General features: G+C 36.4%; 4 protein-coding genes across 10 annotated transcripts; 3 read left to right on the plus strand and 1 right to left on the minus strand.

Annotated features, from left to right (window-relative positions):
- Positions 58–1,067, minus strand: LOC105173948 (universal stress protein A-like protein). Its single transcript, XM_011095878.2, has 2 exons — positions 475–1,067; positions 58–396 (listed from the first exon to the last, which is right to left on the minus strand). Exons 1-2 carry the CDS (start codon positions 933–935, stop codon positions 303–305), a joined length of 555 nt encoding a protein of 184 aa, XP_011094180.1. The 5' UTR covers positions 936–1,067; the 3' UTR covers positions 58–302.
- On the plus strand, positions 2,424–3,444 carry LOC105173949 (universal stress protein YxiE-like). Its single transcript, XM_011095879.2, has 4 exons — positions 2,424–2,754; positions 2,836–2,921; positions 3,001–3,119; positions 3,210–3,444. The coding sequence occupies exons 1-4, from the start codon at positions 2,514–2,516 to the stop codon at positions 3,298–3,300; spliced, it is 537 nt and encodes a 178-aa protein (XP_011094181.1). The 5' UTR covers positions 2,424–2,513; the 3' UTR covers positions 3,301–3,444.
- Positions 4,297–6,063, plus strand: LOC105173950 (universal stress protein YxiE-like). Its single transcript, XM_011095880.2, has 4 exons — positions 4,297–4,643; positions 4,859–4,962; positions 5,233–5,351; positions 5,830–6,063. The coding sequence occupies exons 1-4, from the start codon at positions 4,373–4,375 to the stop codon at positions 5,918–5,920; spliced, it is 585 nt and encodes a 194-aa protein (XP_011094182.1). The 5' UTR covers positions 4,297–4,372; the 3' UTR covers positions 5,921–6,063.
- Positions 8,972–24,774, plus strand: LOC105173951 (ubiquitin carboxyl-terminal hydrolase 12). 7 transcript variants are annotated; one of them, XM_020697742.1, is made up of 32 exons: positions 8,973–9,160; positions 9,531–9,618; positions 9,843–9,990; positions 10,189–10,346; positions 10,873–11,138; positions 11,247–11,465; positions 11,567–11,675; positions 11,756–11,871; positions 13,598–13,696; positions 14,628–14,737; positions 16,323–16,397; positions 16,654–16,732; positions 16,808–16,954; positions 17,055–17,135; positions 17,222–17,341; positions 19,357–19,479; positions 20,142–20,219; positions 20,328–20,416; positions 20,502–20,610; positions 20,760–20,828; positions 20,947–21,057; positions 21,512–21,567; positions 21,683–21,860; positions 21,975–22,076; positions 22,163–22,234; positions 22,459–22,524; positions 22,884–22,949; positions 23,301–23,384; positions 23,473–23,589; positions 23,732–23,806; positions 23,915–24,001; positions 24,201–24,774. In XM_020697742.1, exons 1-32 carry the CDS (start codon positions 9,131–9,133, stop codon positions 24,240–24,242), a joined length of 3,369 nt encoding a protein of 1,122 aa, XP_020553401.1. In that variant the 5' UTR covers positions 8,973–9,130; the 3' UTR covers positions 24,243–24,774. The 7 variants fall into 7 exon arrangements, with proteins under 7 accessions (XP_020553400.1, XP_011094184.1, XP_020553401.1 ...); XM_011095884.2 differs by having other exon boundaries at positions 9,855–9,990; positions 23,301–23,387; XM_020697743.1 differs by having other exon boundaries at positions 9,855–9,990.

Raw genomic sequence — 25,204 nt, forward strand, 5'->3', positions numbered from 1 at the left:
TTCATATCACTTGACCCATTAAATATGGGTCGTGCCCGAGAAACTGAAAACTAAATACAGCAAAGCAATTAATAGTACTACATTAACCTCATCATTTCTCGTAAAACACCAAATTTACAGAGACCCACACCGCCAATTATAATACTGGAGAGGAGAGGGATAGCTACTTGGGAAATTAATTCTAATCCAAATAGATCAGGACTTGATCTAGATTCAGGAGGAGTGATCACATGACTAATCCATGTTGTTGTGTACTTAGTTGGATCCGACCGTAATTTGGATAAGAATTTTCCATATTGAGGTTACTCATGAGGCAGTTTTGGCGGAGGCTTGACGATGAGAACCGGGCAATGAGCGTGGTGGGCGCAGTAGTTGCTAACGCTTCCCAGCAATGCCCTGCACGCACCAACACGTGAATCAGTGATTGATTTATCACTACCAGACAATTACAACACGTGCACATATGTAGAGTACCTTTTGATGGTGCCCAGTCCCCGGCTGCCCACAACTACAAGATCAACTTGCAATTGTTCCGCAGCTTGACAGATCCTATCCTTCGGGTCTCCCTCAAGAATCAGCGTTTCCGCCTTCACCTTCTTGTCCTTGCAGATGCTCAGGGCTCGGGCGAGTATGTTGGCAGCATTTTGCTCTTGCGCTTTCTTCACTGAATCAATCACCGCCGGAGTTGCGTACACCACTGGTCCCGCCGGGTAGATGAAGGGCTGGAAAACTGGCTGAACATTCACTAACGTAATCGTGTTAGGCTCCTGCTCATCTTGTGGTTCATTGCTGATGAAGAGGTGGTCAAGCGCCCACCTCAGCGCATAGAAACTCCCATCGCTTTCATCCACCGGCACCAACACCTTCATCTTCTTCCGCGCCGTCGCCAACCCCACCTCCGCCACCGCACTCGTCTCCGCCATGGTTTGTTCCATACAGACGACTCACGCAAGCTACAGTACTCAAAACTGCCTGATTTTGATGATATATGCGTCTCCTCGTGAACTCTAGAGAGTTGGCAACATTTTATTTTACAATAAAATATTTTGTATGCACAAATACGAATTTATATAATTAATTAGAAACTAGAGTAAAAATGAAAGATGTTGTAATAAAAGAGAAGTGGGGTGGACAGTACACTTGTCCTGCATGCAATAACAAACACACCCGTCTGTTTCAGCATGCAAAGACGGACAGCACCGATCGATACTCACCCCATCGGGCACATCACCCCTCATCCTCAATGTATCATCTTTAATTTTTATTTCTTTTTTCATTTTATTATCCAGATTATATAAATTTAATTATCAATTTCTAGTCGTCGGATGCCTACAAAAACTCAACTAATTAATATCACAATTTATTTTGAAGTTTTCATCCTAGATACGACTCAACTATTTGGGTTTACATCTCTTGAAACCAATCAAAAATAAATTGTGATATTAGCAACATTTTATCATTATATCTTACTTCAAATATATAACTAATATATTCGTTTTATCAATAATAGAATCTTTATATTAACTACTTAAATATAAAATATAGTCCTAGGAGCGTATTTTCATTAAGAAATATATTAAAATAATTGGTAATTATATATGAAGATGATACAAAAAAAAAGTTCCAAGTCCGGTGATTTGCACTAAAACATTGGGCTTTTTGCAAGTTTTGTGGTTTGGAGCCTGCAAAATGCAGATATCAATAGAAATTGACAGTGTGCATAAGTGTGATTGAGTGTAGAACTCAAGGTCTAAGCAGATAAAGCAAAATACTTTCACGTAAGCGGGGCCTCCGTCCTTATCGGGCAGGTGGTTGATGCTGAGATAAGAATGAGCTTTGGTACTTCCCCTGTTCCATTGCCATAAGTGTCCTACACTTTGGCGGTTGAAGTTTATCCGCATTTTCGAATGAGGTGGCCAAGGTACGTAGTTGGTCTTATGTGGATTGCTATATGGGTTGCCTGCTGCTTGGGCTCTTGACCAAGTTAGGTTGTCCTGCTTCTTTCGGATTGTTCGCGGGTCTTCTGTCTGAATTTTTTTTTTTCTATGGCCTCGTAAACCAATATGTTAATTTCAGGGACACCAGAAAGTATTTAGATAAAAAAAAAAAAAGCTGATCATGAAAAAAAAAATCTTTTTCTTATTTAATTATCAGAAAATCACAATAACAAAAAACTTACTCACGTTAAAAATATACAATTGGTCAAATTACCAATTATTCTACTCATACAAATTCTAATTCTAGAAAAGAAATTGTGCTATTATCCTATCCAAGTCCAATAGAATTTATAATCATGTAGCACTGCTTTTGATTTATTTCTTATTACATTTATCCTTTTGTCTTAATTCCAGACATTATCTACACTTCATAATATTTGACGTGCGATACAAAAATACAAATTCTGCCTATTTTGTCCATTTCCCAAAACATACGCACATAAATTGCACAAATTAAAACAAGAAGCCAGCGGTGCCTAGCCATCAATTACCACGTTCACGTTAAGCCAACAATCCATGGAGGGCGCCACTACTGGTTCATCAGGCAGCACGGCGGCGGAGGTGGAGAAGGCGATGAATGTTTTGGTGGCTATCGACGACAGTGACGAGAGCTTCCACGCTCTTCAATGGGTGCTCGACAAAATCTTGAAACGCTCACCAGCAACTGAGGCGGCCGCACCGGAGTCCTCGAGGCCGGTGGTCACAATCGTCCATGTGGTGGAGTCGTTGGCGCGCTACGCCTTCCACGGCGGACACGGTTAGTTTCGTTGTTCAATTACACCGAAAAAGCAGTGTATTTGTTTGTTTTTGCTTTCCCTTTGATGAAATTGCGGATCAGTGGTGGATTATGGACGCAAGGAGCAAGAACAGAACGCCGCAAGAATTCTGTCCCGTGCCTTCGAAATCTGCCGGGATAAATTATCGGTATGTTAGCTTCCAGTTTTCATTTCGGTCGAGGTATATATACATATATACTGAAGTGCGGTTTGGGAAATTGCTGCAGTTGAATGCTAAAACGCTGATTCTGGAGGGTGATCCCAAAGACAAGATTTGCCGGGCTGTAGAAGAGATGGACATCAATCTTCTGGTTGTGGGCAGTCGTGGACTAGGTCAAATCAAGAGGTACGCATATATCATCATTAATTTCTTCTCTTTGATTGATTGATTGATGAATTGAAAACCGGATTGAGTATTGATTGTTCTGATGGTCAGGGCGTTTCTGGGGAGTGTGAGCGACTACTGCGCCCACCATGCAAAATGTCCAGTTTTGGTGGTGAAGCCGCCAAGAAAGCGCACTGATTGATGTATCATTATCATCAACCACTTCTGGGCCGGGAATGCACAACTGGTCTATAGTCGCATCTTCACTGTGTAGAAAAAATAAATCAAGTCATTGTAAATATTGAGCTCCTTGGGAATTTGATGAAGTTGGACTCCTTTTATTTAACTAGCCGTCCTCTATATATAATAAATATATTTTTATGTTATTAAATATTTTATAAGTAAACAATATATATTGTATAACAATCAATCCATTATATTAAAAGCAAAGAAAAAAATTAAAAAGTTGAATAAGTTAGTTATTATATCAATTTTGTATTTTTAATTTCACAACGGCGATATCATTGGATCTATATATCATGCAATTTACTACTACGTGATATGAGAAATTAACAAATTTTTTATAAAAATAAATAGTAAATTAAACTCCTGTGTTTTGAAAAATAAAATAAATTATTTTTCTATCAAAACCTCAAAATTATTAGTATGGGATAATTTGCTTCTTTTTTAAAACACAATTTGCTAATTTTTTATTTATAGGGGTATCTGCTTATTCACATATCGATCTTATATTTTTTAGAAAAATAAATAAACATAATTTTCGTAAACATGATATGAATATTAAAATAAAATTTAAAAAGTAAAACGGTCAGAATTGATAAATCAAATTTCGATCTATATATCAAACTAATGATTTTATGTTAAAGTTACCATAAAATCTCTATAGTTTGAAAACAGAAAATATGTTGTTACTAAATCCAACTAGTTATTATTTAAATGTGTTGTAAATGTCCTTGAACTGATTATTGTAAAATCACTGAAAGCAGCAGCAGCAAGAATTACAGTTGTTATAGCTTATTACAGATTGAGCATCCTGAGGAAGTCTGGGATTAGGATATACATTAAACAAGGCGGCGCCAGCTGTCTGCAAGGAGAAGCCCCGGGCCGCCACGTACCTAGGTTTTTCTTGATCATTCATGTTCTCCCGAATTCTGCAACCATTCTTATCAACCCCGGCCCCGGCCGTATATAAGAATTGGACATATATGTATAGTCAATCAACGTGGTGTGGTGAAAAAGGAAACTAATTAAGAATGGCCGATAGCAGCCGGGTTGCAGCAGTGAGTGGGGGGCCGGCACTGGCTGAGGAGAAGATGAGGGTGATGGTGGCGATGGACGAGAGCGATGAGAGTTTCTACGCTCTGCATTGGGTTCTGAATAATCTGTTTTCACCTGGAATAGTGGCTACAGAGACACAGACACACTACCATCATGATGACTCCAATTCCAACAATACTATGAATATGCTCACCTTAATACATGTCATGGAGCCTTTTCCTCACTACGTCTTTCCTGGAATGCAGGGTGCTTACCAATTTACTCCCTCTCCCTCTCTCTCTGCGTATATGTATGTGTTTGTATATATATATAAACACATACACTCAGATGGCTGTATAAGGTTCAATTAGCGTGTATTAATTTTCAATTTGGATCCATATACAGAGTTGGAACAAGTGCATTTGGGTGATTAATTCAATGACTGTTTAATTTTTATATATATGGTTTTGAATTGTTTCCAGCCGTGTTTCCGACAACCTCGGTCATACAATCCGTGAACAAAGCTCAAGAAGAAACTGCATCCGCAATGCTCACTCAGGCACTGCACATGTGTGCTCAAAGAATGGTCAGTACTACTTTTCCATTTCCTTAAATCCTGTAGTTAGAGCTCATCATAGAGACTTGATCGATCTTTATATTTGGTAAATCAAGAATGCAAGACACCATAAGCTAAAACGCGCTCATTTAATCAAACGGACATGGAAAAATTAATGTAATTGTGCTTATTTGATATATCTGTAGGTAGTAACCGTTGCCAGGTCTTCAATTTTGAGGCACGCTTGCTCGAAATTTGAGTTTATGAATGTTTTTTCCGTACCATCGAACATTAATGTAGGTTAAAGCAAAAACATGTATTCTGGAAGGAGATCCTAAGGAGATGATATGCGATGTTGCGGAGCAAATGCAGATTGATCTCATCGCTATAGGTAGCCGTGGGCTTGGAAAGATCAAGAGGTAATAATATTGCAAATTTGCACGTTTTAAATGGTCTAGTCAGATCTTTTATCATACTTTCGTAGCATGTCATACTAAATGGGTCTATATATGACCTCTGCATAGATTTAAGTGTGACGGAAAATTCATTACTTATTTTAAATGCTATGTGAATCGTTCAAAACCCCTAATTATGAACCAATTAATCTCTGGCGCGATTAAGCATATAATCATAATGCTTTACATGTAAGTAACATTCATTTCTTTGCAACTACCACTTGACAAGAACGATCGGCCCACATTCTTGGGTGATGAATGAAACAGATTTACAGAATATTGCAAGAGCCAGTTTTCTGTTTTGTTCTTGTCTTTTCATAGACATCATCAAGGTTTAGCACAGGTTCCTACAGAAATGGTTGATATGTATTGTTGTCTTTCTTGATAAATGTTCTTGCAAAGAAATTCAAAATCTGATCAATTAACATGTTTTCTTGTGTAGGGCTTTCATGGGAAGTGTTAGTGATTATGTGACTCACCACGCGAAATGTCCCGTTCTCGTAATAAAGCAACCAAGCGATTTCCAGAAATAGTTGCTCATGATATGATTTGGAATCCTTAACTATATGTCAAATAGATAAACAATAACTCTCTTTGGCTTAGTGTATGCAGACTTGTGTACTACCGAACTTGCCTGGATGTGTTGATTATGTTGGTTTTGAGCAAGAATGCAACATATACATCCACGAATTATGGGAAAAAATGAAATTATACCTAGTTGAGCCGCATGGGCTGTTGTAATATCGATAAAATTTGAACTTGTTTAGGATGAATTTAAACTACACACTTAAGTATGAGTAATAACAATACTTTAACGTTGATTTCATTTAATGTAAAGTCTTCATGGATATAGTGAACCCAAATATGGAAAAATACGATTTTGGTTTCTAGATAAAATCATTTATGCATTTTGGTTTTCAAACGACTTAAATTTGTTGTTTTTTTTTTTTTTGTAGTGTTTAGTCCTTCTATTTACAAAATCGTTAAAGTTAATAAATGCTTCATTTAAAGGGTAGGAAATAGCTAATTTTTTGTCTAGTTTTGTGGTAATTTTTTAAGTTTAGGTTCAATGCATTTATTTTTTTCATTTTTCTTCAAACTTCAAAAGACAGTGGAAAAAATGCATTTAAACAACAAACTTTCTACATAATCTTAACAAAATGTTGTAAAGCGAAGTATTGGCACTATAATATTTATTTTTTTGTCTTCGTGATATTGGTTGTTATCATATTTATCTTATTGTATTTATAATACCGTATGCATTATATTCTGATGTAAATAAAAAATGTGGTGCTCGGGTCCGGGGGGTGGGTGGCTGGTGGAAGCAATGAAACAAATGTTAGAAGATATAAAGAAAGAGTCCAAAGTATGAAGGTTAGTTTCTTTCAGCAAAGGTACATTAAAAAAAATTGACTTTTATTATTTATGATCATGGTTTAAAAATTATGGTAAAATCGATATTATTAATTATGGTAAATAAAATTAAAATAAAGATTTAAATTTTTACCATAATTAATCAATATTTGTTATGGTTTTTAGCCATGGTCAAATGTGACTACACTTGCAGAAATAACAACCAATGATCGTTGTGAAATTGTGATTTATTTGTATTTCACAATTTTTTTTTTTTGGCTAAAGTAATTATTCATCGGTAAAATTTATATTTTTTTCTAGCAGTAGTAGCATTAAGGTGAAATTTGTAATATGTGTAAAAAACTGCTCCCGCTAGGGGAGCTATCAAGCTATTTATAGACGACCAATTACAAATTTTGGAGAGCACAATCTCAAAGTGATTTGATAAAACTCGAATCCCCACAGATTTGGCGGAGAGTCCCTAGTGGTTGGAGGATTTACTAGAATTGGGAAGAAAATTATCTCTTGACGGTTGGAGAACCGTGATTCTCGAGGACAATTGAAGCCCCTTGTGGATGAAGTTATCCTTTAGGAATAAGGATGTCTTCTCGGAATTTCAGGGAGGTGGTTGAGGAGCCTTGTTCCAGTTGGAGTTCAAACTTTTAGGTTTATATGTTACTTCTGACTGGAGGTGATATATGTCTCTGAGATGGTTGTTGGTTATTGTATAACTATAGTCTGCTTCTAGATGTCCTATGTGGATACCATCTAGGCCACATGTGGGCGATGCTACATGAATGAGCTTTGACTTTGGGGATTTCAATTCTCTAAACGTTTTTGTGGGCCTATGAAACTTTTCTGGGCCCTCTCGAATTTGGATCTATTAAACTTCTTTTGGCCAATTTATTTTTTGAAGGTGTCCCTGTCGGATTTCATAGAGGCTCTACTCGGATTGGACTTTTTGGGGCATTTTGGGCCCTTACCAAAACTGGGCCTTCTTGGGTCTGGGCTTGTTCCAGTTGGAGTTCAAACTTTTAGGTTTATATGTTACTTCTGACTGGAGGTGATATATGTCTCTGAGATGGTTGTTGGTTATTGTATAACTATAGTCTGCTTCTAGATGTCCTATGTGGATACCATCTAGGCCACATGTGGGCGATGCTACATGAATGAGCTTTGACTTTGGGGATTTCAATTCTCTAAACGTTTTTGTGGGCCTATGAAACTTTTCTGGGCCCTCTCGAATTTGGATCTATTAAACTTCTTTTGGCCAATTTATTTTTTGAAGGTGTCCCTGTCGGATTTCATAGAGGCTCTACTCGGATTGGACTTTTTGGGGCATTTTGGGCCCTTACCAAAACTGGGCCTTCTTGGGTCTGGGGGCTTTGTATTTTTTTGGGCTTCATTTTAGACCATTGGGGTCTCTTTTCGCCAATTCATTTTTATGGTGTTGATATTTATTTTATTTATAGATTAAAAAAATTAAAAAAAAGATAAAATAAATAAAAAAATAAAGTTAATATTATATAAAAAATTTGTTGCTTAAATTTTATTTTATTTTGTTGTTTTTTCTCTCTTTAAAAATAGAAAAAATCAGTGTATGGAGCCATTTTTTTCATTTTGTAAAATTTTTTATTAATTTTAAAATAATTTTATTAACAAAAAGACTAAAAACATAAAAAAAGAAAATAATAATCTGATGATCAAATTATACTATAAAATTATTTGAGAATCAAAATAGGCTATGCAACGTTGTTTGAAGTCCAATCCCCCACCCCAAATACGTACATGGAATGTGATAAAGGGAAAATGAAATGTCATAAGTCACCCCCCACTCCAAATAGAATGATAGTTGTCAACGTTGAAATTCGAAATTACAATAATCCTTAATGTTTTTACAATTTCTCTACGACGATAAGAGTGCTGAATTCCAAGGTGGGAAAAACATAGTAATCCCCTAGAATCAAAAAAGTGAAAAGTAAAAAGAGAGGAAGCGTCCGAAAAACATTAAACAAATGTCGGTTAATCAGATGCGTTCCTCCCTAGTCTTTCTTTACATCGTACAACCTTATAGGCTCATATCTTCGTCAAAGTTTGACTTTTTCCTACGTGTCGGTTATTAGTTGGATATAGTAGAACATTGGAGGTGCACTCGTCTACAGGCTTTTATCTCCCTTTTCACTATTTCCTAACCCCTAATTAACCTGCAACTTTGGTAATAATCCCCAGCATATCCCCCGTCGAGTACCAACACTCGGGAGAAAACCCAGAAGCTTTTATGCGTCTCTCTCTCTTCCCTCCTCCTTCTGCTTCTCTTTCTCTCTCTTCCTCTTTCCAAGTTACATTAATTCTTCTGTGATTTATCGATCGGGCGACAGTAATCTCCAGCCATGACGATGATGACTCCTCAGCCGTTGGATGTAACTCCACTATCTTCCTCCTCTCCCATCTCCCCCGTACATGCTCATTTTCGCTTTCCCGTTTGTTTGTGTCTGTAAATATGCATGCACAACTCAATTTGGTTTCAAATTTGTTACTTCGTGTGTTGTCCGGGGGAATTTCGTTGTCTATTTGCGTGTGTTTCTGAGTGGAGATTCAATGGTTGTGATCGACTAGGGTTTTACATGAACTAAATGGAGGTTTAAGTTACTTAATTCAATTTGATTTCCTGAAAAGTTTGTTAATTGAATGCAAGTGAATAGATTGAATATTTAAATTTGTGAAGGAAAGTTGTGGTTTTACTGGATCAAACTAATTTCAGTTTGTTTCTCTTGGCTCCTGAAACTGTAGCAACAGGAAGATGAAGAGATGCTGGTGCCGCACTCGGATTTAGTCGAAGGCCCTCAGCCTTTAGTTGAAGGGCCTCAGCCAATGGAAGGTGCTCCTCTCTCTGGGCGACTTGAAATTTTTTGTTGTTTACTTTGTAGATAGATGCATGCGTGTGTATGAAAGTACTATCTTGATTCATAACTTTTGGTTGTTGATTGTTGTTTATTCATGTCATTTATTTGGTTGGATTTTAGTATGGCACTTTATAATTTCTATCAATTCCCGAGGTTTTGTTATATGTGGTACATTTTGATAGTCTTGTCAATTTCTTAGTAGCGTCAGCAGACAATGCTGGAACTGTTGAGAACCAGGCAAGTGACGAGCCCCAAGCGTCACGTTTCACATGGACAATCGAGAACTTTTCGCGGTTGAATATGAAGAAGCTCTATTCTGATGTGTTCGTTGTTGGGGGTTATAAATGGTAATTTGAAAGATGTAAATTTGGTTTTATGTTAGTCGGTGAAATTTATTATGTTAGTTAGGACTAATTAAAAGATGAACTATTTCTTCATATCACCATACATTACACGAAATCTAGATTTTGTAGATTTCTGTTTTACATGACCGTGCTTTATGGAAAGTGACGAGTTTCCCTTTTACGTTGCATCTATTTCTGCAGGCGGGTGCTTATTTTTCCGAAGGGCAATAATGTGGACTACTTGTCAATGTATTTAGATGTGGCTGATTCATCTAGCTTGCCATATGGCTGGAGTAGATATGCACAGTTTAGCTTGGCTGTAGTCAATCAAATCAATAGCAAATATACAATGAAAAAAGGTACACCCTGGAACTGTGCTGCTTCTGATTTCTTACATTCACACACTATGCATCTATGCACCAATGCCCCTATCGGACCACACGGGTACAAAGGTTTGTGTTTGACACCCATTTCCAGGACATTTATTATTTATTATATGTAATTGGTTGTTATCATGAAAATGTATTGAACCAACCACAACTGCCCCCAACCAACAAAATGAAAAGAAAATAGATAAAGATCTCGGAGTTCTATGATAATTTCCTCTGTGGAACTTTTATGGTGTTTTTGAAAAAATGGTTGTCTTGGTTTTGGTTCATTAAAACTGAGATTCTAATGTGGACTCCCAGCTGGGGTTGGACTTCTGACTGCAAAGACCGCAGAATAATCTTCTTAGTTGATGACTTGGTCATGATAATGCTTGAGTTTCAGGCTGAATGATTAGTTTGTTTATTAAATTGGGAAACATCACATCTATTTATTTTCCGCCTCCCAGATACAGCATTACCTGAATTATGATTGTTGTAATTCAATGACCCTTTTCAGACACACAGCACCAGTTCAATCAAAGGGAGAGCGATTGGGGCTTCACATCTTTCATGCCCCTCAGTGAGCTTTATGACCCCAACAAAGGATACCTTGTGAATGACACTTGCGTTGTTGAAGCTGATGTTGCTGTACGTAAGGTCATTGATTACTGGACATATGACTCAAAGAAGGAGACGGGCTACGTTGGACTTAAGAACCAGGGAGCAACTTGCTACATGAACTCTTTGCTCCAAACTTTGTACCATATTCCTTACTTCAGAAAGGTCACAATATATTCTTGTGAATTATCTTGTTCAGATATTAATCTGTTTGGTATATGAACTATGGCTAAGGAAGCATGAAGAAGCCTCACTTTAGAAATGTTATATCAGGCTGTATATCACATGCCAACAACAGAGAATGATAACCCCACAGGAAGCATCCCTTTGGCACTGCAGAGTTTATTTTATAAGCTCCAGTATCATGATACGAGTGTTGCTACGAAGGAATTGACCAAATCATTTGGATGGGACACATATGACTCATTTATGCAACATGATGTTCAAGAACTTAATAGAGTTTTATGTGAAAAGCTTGAAGACAAGATGAAGGTGTTGCTGTCTTGACAAAATGAGCTTCTTCAAATGTTCTTGTTTTTGATGCAACCATAAGAAAAAGTAATTTGGTTAACTGTAGTTCTTATCTGGCACAGGGAACAGTTGTTGAAGGGACTATACAGAAGTTGTTTGAAGGGCACCATATGAATTACATAGAATGCATCAATGTGGACTTCAAATCTACGAGAAAAGAATCATTTTACGGTATAGTAGTTCTGCAGACTTGCCCTTGATGCTTTAGCATTGATGTATACATTCATTTAAACGCATGTCCTTGTGAGCAGACCTTCAACTTGATGTAAAAGGTTGTAAGGATGTCTACGCTTCATTTGATAAGTATGTGGAAGTTGAACGTCTTGAAGGAGATAACAAATATCATGCTGAAGAACATGGTTTGCAGGTATGTTGTTCCTCATGTCATTCCTCTTCATTAATTTTGTGTTTTCTTTGGAAGGTTTATGATGATAAAAAGACTGTGTTGAGCTGAATGATTCTAGACTTACATTGGTGAAAGTTGTTTTTTCTTAATGAAATTGATATGGAAACTAAAAGAAGTACGAGCACTATGTTATGACCGCCAGCTGGTGTGGATGATTAGGTTTGCCAGTCTAGTAAATATCAGAAATGGCAGGAAATTACACTGATGTAAATTTCTGGACTAGGTGAATGGATACTGCAATAATTGGCATAGCCTCTGGACTTCTATGGAAATGACCTTTGCCCTGCATCTTATGGAACCAATCTTCAATTTACTGTCTGAAAGATGTTCTCTTAGTTTAGCAAATGACAGACTGGTTCTGTTAGTTTAGCAGTTGTAAACAATTTTACTTCTGCGCAGGTTGATTTTGAAGCAATCTTAGAAGGCTAAATTTACTATATATTATGATAATCATTCCACCGCGGAAAGTTGCTGTACAAATTAAAATTGAATGTATCTTGGTTTAGTCATGAAGGCCATTCAGTGGAAGTTACATTGATACTGGAGATTTACCGCTTTTTAAGTTGTTAATCGGCTACGGACTATGTCAGCATCAGTATCTTTCTGGCATCTACAAGCTTGGAGGGTCTTTTGTTCAGTAACTAATATATAGGCCAGTTTTTAGGGGAGTTGCTTTGAGATGAGAAAGAGAACAATATCTAAAGAAAAAGGCAAATCCATATCATCTAAAATTGAAGTCGAACTGATGCATTACAATCTCTTTTTATTGCAAATATAATTCTGTCATGTGGTGGATACCACCATTCAATAATTGCTTTCAACCAACTTTTGAGGAGGTTGCAAATCTGCATGCATCCCCTTCCAACTTCAATGAATTATGAATATCAACCAGTGACCTCATTGAACACAGTTTGGGTGCCAGTCCTTTCTTCTACTGTACGAGATAATTGCTCTTTTCTCATAACACGGATCTTTGAATCTTTTGTGTTACCCATTCTTTCACAGTGTATGACAAATACTTTTATGGAGATGCAGTTTACTCATTTCATGTTTGTAGTCTCTAGCTCTTCTCATTTCTTGCTACGTGTGGTCCTTGGATTTTAGCGAGGAAAACAATACTGATTTTTTTATCATTTGAAATGATATACATACGGTTTAAGTTTAGATAATTTTTCTTTATCCTTCCCTTTTCATCACTATAATAAGATGTAAATAATATGTTGGTCTACAGTGTCTTTCTGACACACTGAAGCTTGCAGGGAGCGTCGAGGTGGTTTATATCTTTACATTACACAAAAAAAGTTGTGTAAAATTTGGCTACTTCTGGCCTTGATTAACTGTCCAATTTGCTACGTGACAGAAAAGGCATTAATGGCTGGCGTAGTTTTGTGACTTATTTGAGAAGCAACAGGACTGGGTGGTACTAGTTCTTGTGCTCTTCAGGGAAAAGCTTATTATGAATGGTGTTTCGACCAGTTGTGCCACATAGATTGCTCTGGTTAAGTTCAAACTTTTGGGCTGGTGGCAGATATTTTTCTGCTGATTTAAGAAACTTTAGTGACTTTCCTCAGGATTTTTTACTTCTCTCTGTTGTGGTCCTGGATGGATAAATTGATTGATGCAACATATGATCTCAGTGTCTGTTTCTCCTTTTAAATTTGCTTGAAGAGTATTTGTTGATTTTTAGGATGCAAAGAAGGGTGTCTTGTTCATTGACTTTCCTCCAGTTCTCCAGCTTCAGTTAAAGCGGTTTGAGTACGATTTTATGAGAGATACGATGGTCAAGGTTAGTAGCTAAAAAAACGTTAGTTTATCTTTCATATATAATTGGTTGTGGTTATTGTTCGGTTGTCTTTTCTGTTGTTTTTGGTTTTAACTTTGTCTTGGCACCTGCACATGAAACTGTTTTCTTTATATCTATCATTCATTGCCAAATATCAGTATAAATCATGTAAGTAAACTAAAAGTAGTTCTGATCAACACCACCACCACACACACACACACGCACACCCAAAAAAAAGGAGAAAGAAAGAAAACTAAAAGTTTGATACTTGCGTTTTAGTAGTTATGCATTCTTGCTTGTTTAATCGCCAGTTTTTCTTTTTAAGCCAAGGATAGCAGCAGATTTTCTTTTTCCCTGCTTCCAAGATCACCTTCTGCTAGACCTATGAATTTAAAGGGAAAAATTGCCTCTGTTCTGGGGGCAATGAAGTCTTAGCCTATTTTGGAAGATCGACCTTTCTTGCGTTTTTCTGTTGAGATTGTCTTCTCAGTAACTTTTGTTATAGATTTATGTGTCTGCTTCTGCAAGAGAGAACTCTTGTCCCGTCTTTCTTTCACTAATTCTTTCTGTTTGTTTTTCGTCTCAGATGGTTATGTTTAATCAAGCCTCTCTAGATTAGAATAATATGTGATGTCCCAACTTATATTCTGACGTGCGTTGTTGATGTTACTATCAAGACCTTTCCCTATCCAATTTTATGTTGTTTTTTGTTTTTAATAACAAGGTAGATTGAATTATATCATCTTTCATCTCCTTCACACTTCACTTTCAGAGCGGGTCTTTCTAGAACAAGCTTCTATGGGAACTCTGGCTGGCATCTAAAATGTTTTTCTTTTAAGTTTTTGGTTGTTGTTTCTGATGATTTTAAGCAAAAGCCTGAATGTTTTGATTTATTGATTTTTTCTAGAGTTAAGAAGTTGCTTCATGGTTGCAGATAAATGATCGGTACGAATTTCCATTGGAACTTGATCTAGACAGAGATAATGGGAAGTATTTGTCGCCAGAAGCAGATAGGAGCGTACGAAACCTCTACATGCTTCACAGGTCACTATGCCCTATTTACTTATATTTCTTTGCCTCAATCCTTTTTTGTGCCTTTATATCTATCCTTTTGTATTTGTGTTTCCACTAGGGTTTGGTTGGGATGGGGGAGTGAGCTATGAAATTCTTCAATTGAAAATTTTAGAAAGAACAGAAGCATGAGCAAAATCGTTGTATCACATAAGTTGATCAATCAGAATGACCTCTCACACTTATTTGGTACAGATGTTTGAAGGTTGTGCTACTGGCTCAATCAAGCTCATATATAGACCTGCTTTGCTTAGCGTCTTAACTTCTGATTGCTCATCTTGTTGTGTAGAGTTCTTTTTGTTTACTAGAATGCTTGACTTGAACAGGTGGTAGTTTAGAACTGTTTTTTCATCATAGAATGACTGTGTCCTCCATTCCAGCCTTTTACTAGTTGAGCCCAGGGATTATTGTTGGCAGATGACGGCCTTTTGATACTAACTAATTTTGTTAGTGTCATAATGCTTTTGCTTCCTTTTAATCTGGCCCTCACTAGTGAGGTGGTTTTAGAAGATTTATTTTAGCTGCTAACCAATATGATTGCTGATGTAGCTTGTCAAGGCTTATTCTTATTCTTTTTGGAATCCGGACTCGGGGACCTTTTTACCTGTTGTTGGTTACATGGTTTAAAATTTCCTTACTTTTCCATTGAAACTATGGAAAAGTTTCCATTCTCGATTTTGTGGAAACGAGAATCAATGGTGGTTTTGCAATTATTTAGTTTCCTTCATAACACTCCATTTTTCGTAATTTTCTCATGAAATCTTTGAGTTTTCTAGAAGAGTTTATTTTTCCTAATTTTCTAACGAAACATTTATCTCATACTTTTTGAGCTATGAATATATAAATTAGTGATATCACACATAAGTATTTTATTTAATGATAGATCTAATATTACACTAAATCAAGACATTTTTATGATACATAGTTTAAAAAATAAGTACTGTATTATTATTTAGTTTCAATAGCAACTACATCAAATAATAACTCTAAATATATAATTATACTACCTGAAGATAAACATAATAAAAATTACAGTAGATGTTTTTGAACTAAAAAGGGAAAGTTATTATTTTTAAATGTTATTTTTATGATTATTTTATATGTTTCTTTAATTTTACAATTTTTCTATAGCATTTCTGTAACGTTTCCGAAATGTTTCCAATATTTATTAACTCGAAATGTGTGGTTAGAAACGAAACGCTAATCCATTGATGGTTATGGACCTTTGGCAACTGGCAAGTGTTTCTAAAAGTTCCTAAGCATGTGATCTTGGTATATTTATATGAGATGTTTTAGACTGGAAATATTGATCGTAAGTAGTTCATGATTCTGGATAGCTATGGCATAATGTTGATTCCTTAATATGAGGATGATAAATTTGATTGTTAAAGACAACATAATGTTGTAAAGTGGCAATATTCGGCAGACGTGCTTCTTTGATTTTCCTGCAGCAATTAAGCAATGAGGACTTTTCTACATATGGTTTTATCTGCTAACCTTTTCTTCTTCTTTCTTTTTCTTTTTCTTTTTTTGTCTCCGCTACTTCCCTCTCCTACAGTGTTTTGGTTCATAGTGGTGGGGTGCATGGTGGACATTATTATGCATTCATCAGGCCGACACTTTCTGATCAATGGTATGTTTCACCCGCCCTTGTACTGCACCCACTTTCATAAACTTCAGATATTAGGTGTGAATAAAATGAAATCTTCGAAGTTTCAGCCATGGTAATGGCCCCCCAACCCTTAGGCCCACAGTCCACCTGTGTGGTTAGTCTTGGTTGCTTAATAAATCACATAATATCCTTCCATCTATTTTTCATAATTTGCTTGCTGTATCTTCTCGACTAGCCATATGCATCCTGCTTTGTGTTTTACGATTAAAATTTGCAGGTACAAGTTTGATGATGAGAGGGTTACTAAAGAAGATGTGAAGAGAGCATTAGAGGAGCAGTATGGTGGTGAGGAAGAGGTGAAATTTCTGCCTTTTGATTTTCTTTCTTACTTCCTTTTTTGTTTGTGTGCTTATGTTCTCTTATTTTTACAGTTGCCACAGACAAATCCTGGCTACAACAACACTCCCTTCAAATTTACAAAATACTCAAATGCATACATGCTTGTGTATATACGAGTTAGTGACAAGGATAAGATAATCTGTGATGTGGATGAGAAGGATATTGCGGAACATCTTCGGGTAAGTTTGCAATGCATCTTGAACTGAGTCGATCTTAATCATTGGTTTGCATAGTTCTTTGGCATGACTCGTGAAACATTATATACCCTACTTACTCCAGATAAGACTGAAGAAAGAACAAGAAGAAAAGGAGGACAAGAGAAGATATAAAGCTCAGGCCCACCTTTATACCATTATCAAGGTTATCGTCATCAGTTCGGCATATCGTGTGAAATCAAATTGTGCTTTCTGTAATGGATTGCTGAAGCAATTTATTAACATATCCAGGTTGCTCGAGATGAGGATTTGAGGGAACAGATCGGAAAAGATATATATTTTGATCTTGTAGATCATGATAAAGTCCGTAACTTCCGTATCCAGAAACAGATGCCTTTTAACCTTTTCAAGGTACCATATTCTTATTCATTATTTTGATTATTCAAATTATGTGAGACCATTTTGTCTGAAATAATAATAGGAGGTAGCTTACTCAGTTCAATAAAAGTTGTTCTATATGCTGGTTTAGTAAAAATAATCCAGCTTGTATTTCTGGTAATCCTTGTGGAGTTCCATGGAAATTACATGATGTGGGATTGTCCATAAGAATTTGTACTGTATATACTGGTTTAGTAAAATTAATTCAGCTTGTATTTCTGATAAACCTTGCAAGTTCCATGGAAATTACATGAAGTGGATTGTCCATAAGAATTTGCACCACCTTTATGGTCTATATTTGGGACTATCCTTGATAGTGTGAAGCTTGAAAAAGATTATACATATAGCTGGCCCAAGACAACACTTTGTGGAGTTATGAGAGGGATGGTTGCACTGCATTGAGAATATGGGTGCCAATATACCAACTTGGTAACACAAGTTCTCTGAATGCAATTGCTACACAAGATCTAGAAATTAGGTCATGCTCAAATGAATTGTAAACTTATCCAAGCAGTGAGACAGTCTATCAAAGGAGATGCTGGCTTAGCAACAGCAAACTGGGGCTAGCTGCTAGAGAAAAATCACTTTGTCCAAGGCAAAGGATTAAAACATGACCCAAAACCCCCTGTTACCAGCTTCATTCTTGGCTCCCTTGGCAAAGTTGATGTGGGGAAATTCTAGTTACTAAAATGGTTTGTATCTGATGCATCTCTTTCCCATCTTGGGACCTGGGTTGATACAAGGGTGGAACCATCCGATCTAATTTGTTCTGAATAGTCATGTATAATTATATTTGAGGTCATTTTCTTGTGCAATTTGCACAGTTATATAATTATTCACTTGTTGAATGGATGAATGGAATCAATGTTGGTTAGGTATACCTTATTGGAATTGTGATCGGAATAACAAGACTGACCGGACCCATATAAGGTAAATATTCAGAGGGGAACTGATATGTTCGTGTCTATGTGATTCATGTACTTCGACGCGAAAAAAAAATATGAAGTTGTTATTCGTACATCTTTCAAGCGGGCCTAATTGGTTAGCTCGTGGGACACTATTATAAATTTGATGGACTTCAGAAACTATACCTTTTGCTGAACTAAAAAACTTAATGAAATTTATCTTGATCCTTCCCTTTACTTGAATAATATCAATGTCACATATGATTAAGTGTAAAAAAGAAGGCTTTTCTATGTGGTGAAAAATACTGAAGAGATGTGTGCAGGGACCTCTAGCATGTAGCATTTTATGGTCAATAAGGTGTGTAATTTTGTTGATTTGTGCATTGTGATGCTACTACACAAAATAGTTTCGCGTTAATTAACTTGACACTCTGCTTTTGTAGAATTGAATTACTTTCTATTATTGCTTTGTTTTTTCTTCTCCTTGTGTGTGTGTAGGACACATGTGCCCTCGCTTGTAAGCACATATGCTCTGGTCTCTGATGTGGGTAATTTTGTTGATTTGTGGGTTGTGATGGTACTAAACAAAATAGTTTCGCCTTAATTATCTGAGACTCCGCCTTTGTAGAATTAAATTAGATTCTATTAATGCTTTCTGTTTTTTCTTCTCATTGTGTGTGTGCGGAGCTCGCTTGCCCTTGCTTGTAAGCACATGTGCTCTTGTCTTTTCCATCCATCTCTATGTACAATGTCTAGACAAATGTGTTAGCGGGTGCGGTCATTAAATTGTTCTTCTATCTGGTGGCCACTTCTTTTTGTTCCGAACTTATTTTGTTCAATATTGCAACTTCAGTTATAGTTTATCATGTGCTAATATAAGAAATTGAAATATTTCATGATTTTGTGCAAGTAGTGTCGCCAAGTTATAATTCTGTTTATCAATACTTATTTCTTGTTTTCATCACATATGCTTTATACTTGGTTTATTCTCTTTTTTCAGTTTTAAGAAAGTGAAGCATTTCTTTTATTCATTTTTCATTCTTTCGTGTAAATTTGTGATTAATCTTGTTGTGCTTCATGAAGGAGGAGGTTGCCAAAGAATTTGGTATACCAGTTCAATTTCAGCGTTTCTGGATATGGGCAAAGAGACAGAACCATACATACCGTCCAAACCGGCCGTTGACACCCCAGGAGGAAGCACAAACTGTAAATATATTACTGCTTTCCTTACCATTTATCTAGATAATGAGGGAATAATGTTCTCTCCAAGAATATTTCATGCCAGTATATGAATTTTCTGTTCATTAACCTTTAGATGTTGAGACAGATGCAGCATATAGGATAAATAAGCTGAACGCCCATTCACCAGTGATCAGTGGGCGAAGAGGGTTTGTGGAAAAGATATAAGCTTCATCTGAAGGAGACATGAAAGAGCTTAAACAGTTTTCTTCATGTCACTTTTTTATCTGTTCGCATAAGACCTGAGCCAAGACTGATTGCTTGAGGGGACTTTGGTAGATGCAAATAATACATTTTAGGATTCAGCAAGCTTGATCAGTAAATGAAAAGAATATTAGGAAAATTGTAGAAATGGCAGAAAATAGAACAAAGAAACATGTAAATTTGCCAGGCTCTGTATTTGGAATGACCACAGCGTGTACCATGCGCGCTATCCAAATGCCCCACTTTCTTGTTTCATGTTTTTGAAGATGGTTTTTGAGTTTATTTTGGCTTAAAGAGTCTCTTTAGCTTTAGTTACATTGTTTCATTAATTTCTCTGGGACAGTTGCTATAATTGGCTATTTCATCAATCCGTGTTCTTTATTCGTTCTTTGAAGTTTTAACCTTGTCCTAATTATGCTTTGCAGGTTGGAGCATTGAGGGAAGTTTCAAATAAGGCCCACAACGCGGAACTGAAGTTGTTTTTGGAAGTAGAGTATGGACTGGTATATCTTTAATTGTATTCCAGTTAATCCTGTTCGCTTACCTTGTAAATGTGACGATTGAGAGATTTTTAAGTGCCTCCGTGGCTTTTTGCTGTCATCTTCGTACAGGATTTACATCCAGTTCCTCCACCAGAAAAAAATAAGGAAGACATACTGCTGTTCTTTAAGCTTTATGATCCTGAGAAAGAAGAGCTTCGGTACTTCTTTTATTTATTATTTTGATTTTATTTATTTTCTGAAAAGAAGGCATTGGTGGCTGATCTTTACTCTCTTATTTTTCAGGTATGTTGGGAGGCTTTTTGTAAAAAGCTCTGGGAAGCCAATTGAGCTCATAGCAAAATTGAATGAAATGGCTGGATTTACTCCTGATGAGGAGATTGAACTCTTTGAGGTTTGTATAGTCACTGAATTTCAGCACATTTATAGACTTCAGTACACACAATTTCGTGTCATACAGTAAACCATCTGCACTGCATTTTTTAATTGAAGATGCATAAGAAATTATCTCATAAACATGGCTTTTGTTTGCAATTTCTGTAGGAAATTAAATTTGAGCCCTCTGTTATGTGTGAGCGCCTTGATAAAAGAGCTTCATTTCGGTTTAGTCAGGTATTTACTGTTCTATTTTACCTTAATCATTCAAATTTACCCCTCTGTGTGTGTGTGTTATGTACTTATGCAAGCCCCAACGCCCATCCACCCACCCTCTCGCTCTGTTGGCCTTCAGATCGAAGATGGGGATATTATTTGCTTCCAGAAACAGCCTCCACCTGAAGGTGAAGAGACTGTCCGATTTCCTGATGTTCCTTCATTTCTGGAGTATGTGAAGAACCGCCAGGTGAACTTTTTACTTATTTAAAGATTGTCTTAAACAGGCCTTTTCTTCTCATAATCAGACCAATAGGGGCAGTGTATCTGATGACCTGATCATTATGCATCCAAAGTAAATAAGGACTTCTAGTTGCCAGATACACATCTTTTGAGCATTTTCAATCAATTAATCCATCTGAGTTCTTTTCATTACCTTGCCCAGTGAAGTCATTTCAGACAATTCTAGGGAAGTTAATATATAGAACCATTACTCGATTTTTCTCATTTCAGTCCCTGTGCTAAGGGTTAGCTACATTCTTTATGGAGCCTTTTTACTTCATTTTCTATAACTGTAAAGCTTTTGCAGGCACCCCATGGCTAGAAGTGGTTCTTTATGATGGTGTTATTTTGCACTTTTGTACTTTTTTTAATATGTAGTTTCACTTCTGTACTCCTTTTAATATGTAGTTACACTTTTGCAGATTGTTCATTTTCGAGCTTTGGAGAGACCCAAGGAGGATGACTTTTGCCTAGAATTGTGAGTGTGCCAACTTCTAGACTGTTCAGGGCTGTGGTTTCCAAGTAATTTTTGCTTTTTACTTGTCTTGGAATTTTTTGTTAGAATTGTACGTCACCATTGCATAAATTTACAGAGCAAAGAATCACACTTACGATGATGTTGTGGAAAAAGTTGCCCAGCGCCTTGGCCTAGATGACCCCTCAAAAATTAGACTTACTCCTCATAATTGCTACTCACAGCAACCGAAGCCCAACCCCATTAAATATAGATCAGTTGATCATTTGCTAGACATGCTTGTCCATTACAATCAGGTATTTGCATAGCGTGTTTTGCTTTTTTTTTTTTTTTGGCCTTTTGGGGTTTCAATTTGAGCATGTGTTAATGTAATTCATGGACTAATAACGTTTTTGGTTTTCTTATGACAGATTTCTGATATACTGTATTATGAAGTGTTGGACATTCCTCTTCCAGAGTTGCAGTGTCTTAAGACACTCAAAGTTGCCTTCCATCATGCTACCAAGGATGAGGTGCTGATATTTCTATGCTCTACTTTGTTATGTTCTTGTCAACTTAAGTTGTCCACTATTTACATATGTCATGTTATCCTTTTCAGGCTGTAATTCTGAATATTAGATTACCAAAACAAAGCACTGTTGGAGATGTGCTCAACGAAATTAAAACAAAGGTTAGTTCATTGCTGGTGCAAGTTGGGTGTTGCAGGCCTTCTGAAAATATGAAACTCCTAATGTGTTCCTATCAGAAAACAAAGATGAGAGTTACTGAAGTTAAACTGTCAATTCAACTCCTTATCTTTAAGCAAGTTTCCTTGAAGTTCTTCATCTGAAATGAAAGTCAGATAATAGCAGCATGAGATAGACGATGTCTGACATATTTTGTATCATATAATAGGTAGAGTTGTCTCATCCAAGTGCTGAGCTTAGGTTGCTTGAAGTTTTCTATCACAAGATTTACAAGGTAATGTTCTCTGCTCTGACATGTTTTAATTTCTTATATGTTGGCAATAATGTGCCGGAACCATATCCACACTTCCATTTCAGAAATTGTAATGTGCAGAGACTGCTTGAGTAGGGAATTTTGTATTTTTCACTATATCATATGTAAGAATTTTTTGTTAGAAAATAATCTTGGTAGCTGATTTGATCTTTGCCTGGTTTGAGAATATTGCCTGGGGTTTTCTGTTGTTCGTTGAATAGGCAGCATGAACTTGATTCTCACTAATTATAAGCAACTTCTGATACATCAATATAAATAATTAGCTTGAGTTATATTCAGTCGTTATGATTAATCCACAATCTGCTTTGTCAAATTTGCAGATTTTTCCTCTCCATGAGAAGATTGAGAACATTAATGACCAGTACTGGACTCTGCGTGCTGAGGAGGTCTCTTCACTAAATTATTCTCTTGCTCTCTTAGCTATCCATGTTTCTTGTACTAGTTTAAAAAATCTATGCTCTGTTCCATTTTAGCCTTACTTAGCTATGTTACTTTAGAACTGGATAATAGGATCTACTATATGAATCTGAACACTGCTTGGCTAGATCAGGAAGTGACAAGTTAACTGTTTTTAAATCTGTTTGTCGTGTTATATGAAAGTGGTTATTTATGCAATAATATATAATTTTACTTTTCAGGCTGCCATGCATGCACTATTGTTTTTGTTTTGATATAAAGGTGAGTTTTTCCACAAGTTTTCATGCAGCTTAAATTTGTGCGTTTTTGTTCCATCTCAGATTCCAGAAGAAGAAAAGAATCTTGGGCCCAATGATCGCTTGATTCATGTTTACCATTTCACAAAGGAGACTGCTCAGAATCAAGTGGTACTTTCAGCCCTTTCAAGTAGATACAAACACAGAAATAAGTATTTAACTAATTATTAAATGTTTGCAATTCTTACATCAACAGCAAGTCCAGAATTTCGGAGAACCATTCTTTTTGGTCATTCATGAAGGTGAAACATTAGCAGATGTGAAAGCACGCATTCAAAAAAAGTTACAGGTTCCAGATGAGGAGTTTTCTAAGGTATGTCCTGTATTCAGGTTAATACTCCTCAATCCATTGTCAAGAATGATGATTCATTAGTTAAAGTTGCCCTTGTTCAATAAGTAGGCATGCGTCATTGCTGAAGTTATTCTGATCATTTATCTTTTGTTGAAATGTCCAGTGGAAGTTTGCCTTTTTGTCATTGGGACGTCCAGAGTATCTTGAGGACTCTGACATAGTCTCCAGCCGTTTTCAGGTCACATTTCCTTTCCGAGTCTTCTGTCTTGTTGAGTATTAGCTATGGAGTTGTTAATTTTCCTGGGATGTCAATTAAAACTGAAAAACTTGTATTCCTGTCTTCCAGAGAAGAGATGTATATGGTGCTTGGGAGCAGTACCTGGGCCTGGAACACTCAGACACTACTCCTAAAAGGGCATATGCTGCAAGCCAGGTAAACATATTCAGATTGTGATTGCTTTTATTATGCATATCAGCTAATAATGCTGATGACTTAGTGGTGATAATGCAAGACTTAAAGCTGTTTATAATGTCTTGGTTGATCAATCTTGAAAAATACATAGAGCGAGATTCCTAGGATTACAATATATTGTATATAAATGTATAACTTTTCATTTTTTTGGTAATTGCAGAACCGCCACACATTCGAGAAGCCAGTGAAAATATACAATTAGAGACATATTATACCTTTCCGAAATACCTGATTTGGCACCTTGATGAGGAAGGCAAAAACCTTGAAATGTGGATATGAAAGGAGAATTAGGGCAGAGAACAGAATGCATGCCTTTCTATTCTTCTTTGAAGACTCTCGTCTTTTCACTATTATTTGTCCTTTTGACTTGGAGATTGGACGGGAGATCCACCGTTAGATGTATTTCTTGTGGTTGGTAGACTTTTCGCTTCTCTTCCCATTATCACCTTGCTTTGAAATTGTAGGAAACTGTTACATTTTCCCTGTGTATTTTATCTTCCATAACAAGATTTTGATTGTCATGGGGTTGTAAAGTGGGTATAGTTAGGGATTACATATTGTCTCCTGCCATTTTGGTGTCTCCTTTTTGTCATTTTTTCTCTTCGAGTTTCCTATCCCCTTGTTTTGATTGTATGTCATGTTCTATATAAATAGGGGATATGGTTGTAAAAGGAACAATTATGTTGTTTTTTGAGTACATATATTTTATTATCCCCATTATTCAGAGCCTTGAATTGTGATCCAGATTTTCTGTTTATCCTCCTACTCAGCACAGGATTTTATGCTAAAAATTTAGTTGGCGTCAGCCCTTAGTAGTAATCGTTGTAGAGGTTTCAAGGCATTGGGGACCTCTTGCTGCGTCTCCTTTGAGTTGAACTTTACTGAACCCGTAATATGTCTGGGGACGACACTGATTCACTGCTTGAACCTATTCCCTTGCTGGGCCGGTCTTAACTTTGAATGGTTCTGAAAAACGGTTGTCCTTTTGATTTTCAGGTCTGCATAGTAGCATTTTCTTATATATTTTTGTGCGTATATATATATATATATATGAAATCTATACTCACATAAGATACGGTGATGTTTATGTATAAAATTATTTTTCTTTTAATAGATTTTAGGTCATAAGCAATTTTAGGGGGGCGTAATAGTCATGGTTTGGAT

Source organism: Sesamum indicum, linkage group LG11, assembly GCF_000512975.1.
Source record: "Sesamum indicum cultivar Zhongzhi No. 13 linkage group LG11, S_indicum_v1.0, whole genome shotgun sequence".
NCBI classification, from domain to species: domain Eukaryota; kingdom Viridiplantae; phylum Streptophyta; class Magnoliopsida; order Lamiales; family Pedaliaceae; genus Sesamum; species Sesamum indicum.

Bases quoted from the DNA above. Each gene is read 5' to 3' on its own strand.
- LOC105173948 (XM_011095878.2), bottom strand. From the start codon at position 935: ATGGAACAAACCATGGCGGAGACGAGTGCGGTGGCGGAGGTGGGGTTG. The intron at 397-474 runs GTACTCTACATA...TGGTGCGTGCAG, and splicing joins GGACTGGGCACCATCAAAAG to GGCATTGCTGGGAAGCGTTA.
- LOC105173949 (XM_011095879.2), top strand. From the start codon at position 2,514: ATGGAGGGCGCCACTACTGGTTCATCAGGCAGCACGGCGGCGGAGGTG. The intron at 2,755-2,835 runs GTTAGTTTCGTT...ATTGCGGATCAG, and splicing joins CGCCTTCCACGGCGGACACG to TGGTGGATTATGGACGCAAG. The intron at 3,120-3,209 runs GTACGCATATAT...TCTGATGGTCAG, and splicing joins GGACTAGGTCAAATCAAGAG to GGCGTTTCTGGGGAGTGTGA.
- LOC105173950 (XM_011095880.2), top strand. From the start codon at position 4,373: ATGGCCGATAGCAGCCGGGTTGCAGCAGTGAGTGGGGGGCCGGCACTG. The intron at 4,963-5,232 runs GTCAGTACTACT...ACATTAATGTAG, and splicing joins ACATGTGTGCTCAAAGAATG to GTTAAAGCAAAAACATGTAT. The intron at 5,352-5,829 runs GTAATAATATTG...TTTCTTGTGTAG, and splicing joins GGGCTTGGAAAGATCAAGAG to GGCTTTCATGGGAAGTGTTA.
- LOC105173951 (XM_011095881.2), top strand. From the start codon at position 9,131: ATGACGATGATGACTCCTCAGCCGTTGGAT. The intron at 11,466-11,566 runs GTGTTGCTGTCT...TATCTGGCACAG, and splicing joins AGCTTGAAGACAAGATGAAG to GGAACAGTTGTTGAAGGGAC. The intron at 23,388-23,472 runs GTACTTTCAGCC...TTACATCAACAG, and splicing joins AGACTGCTCAGAATCAAGTG to CAAGTCCAGAATTTCGGAGA.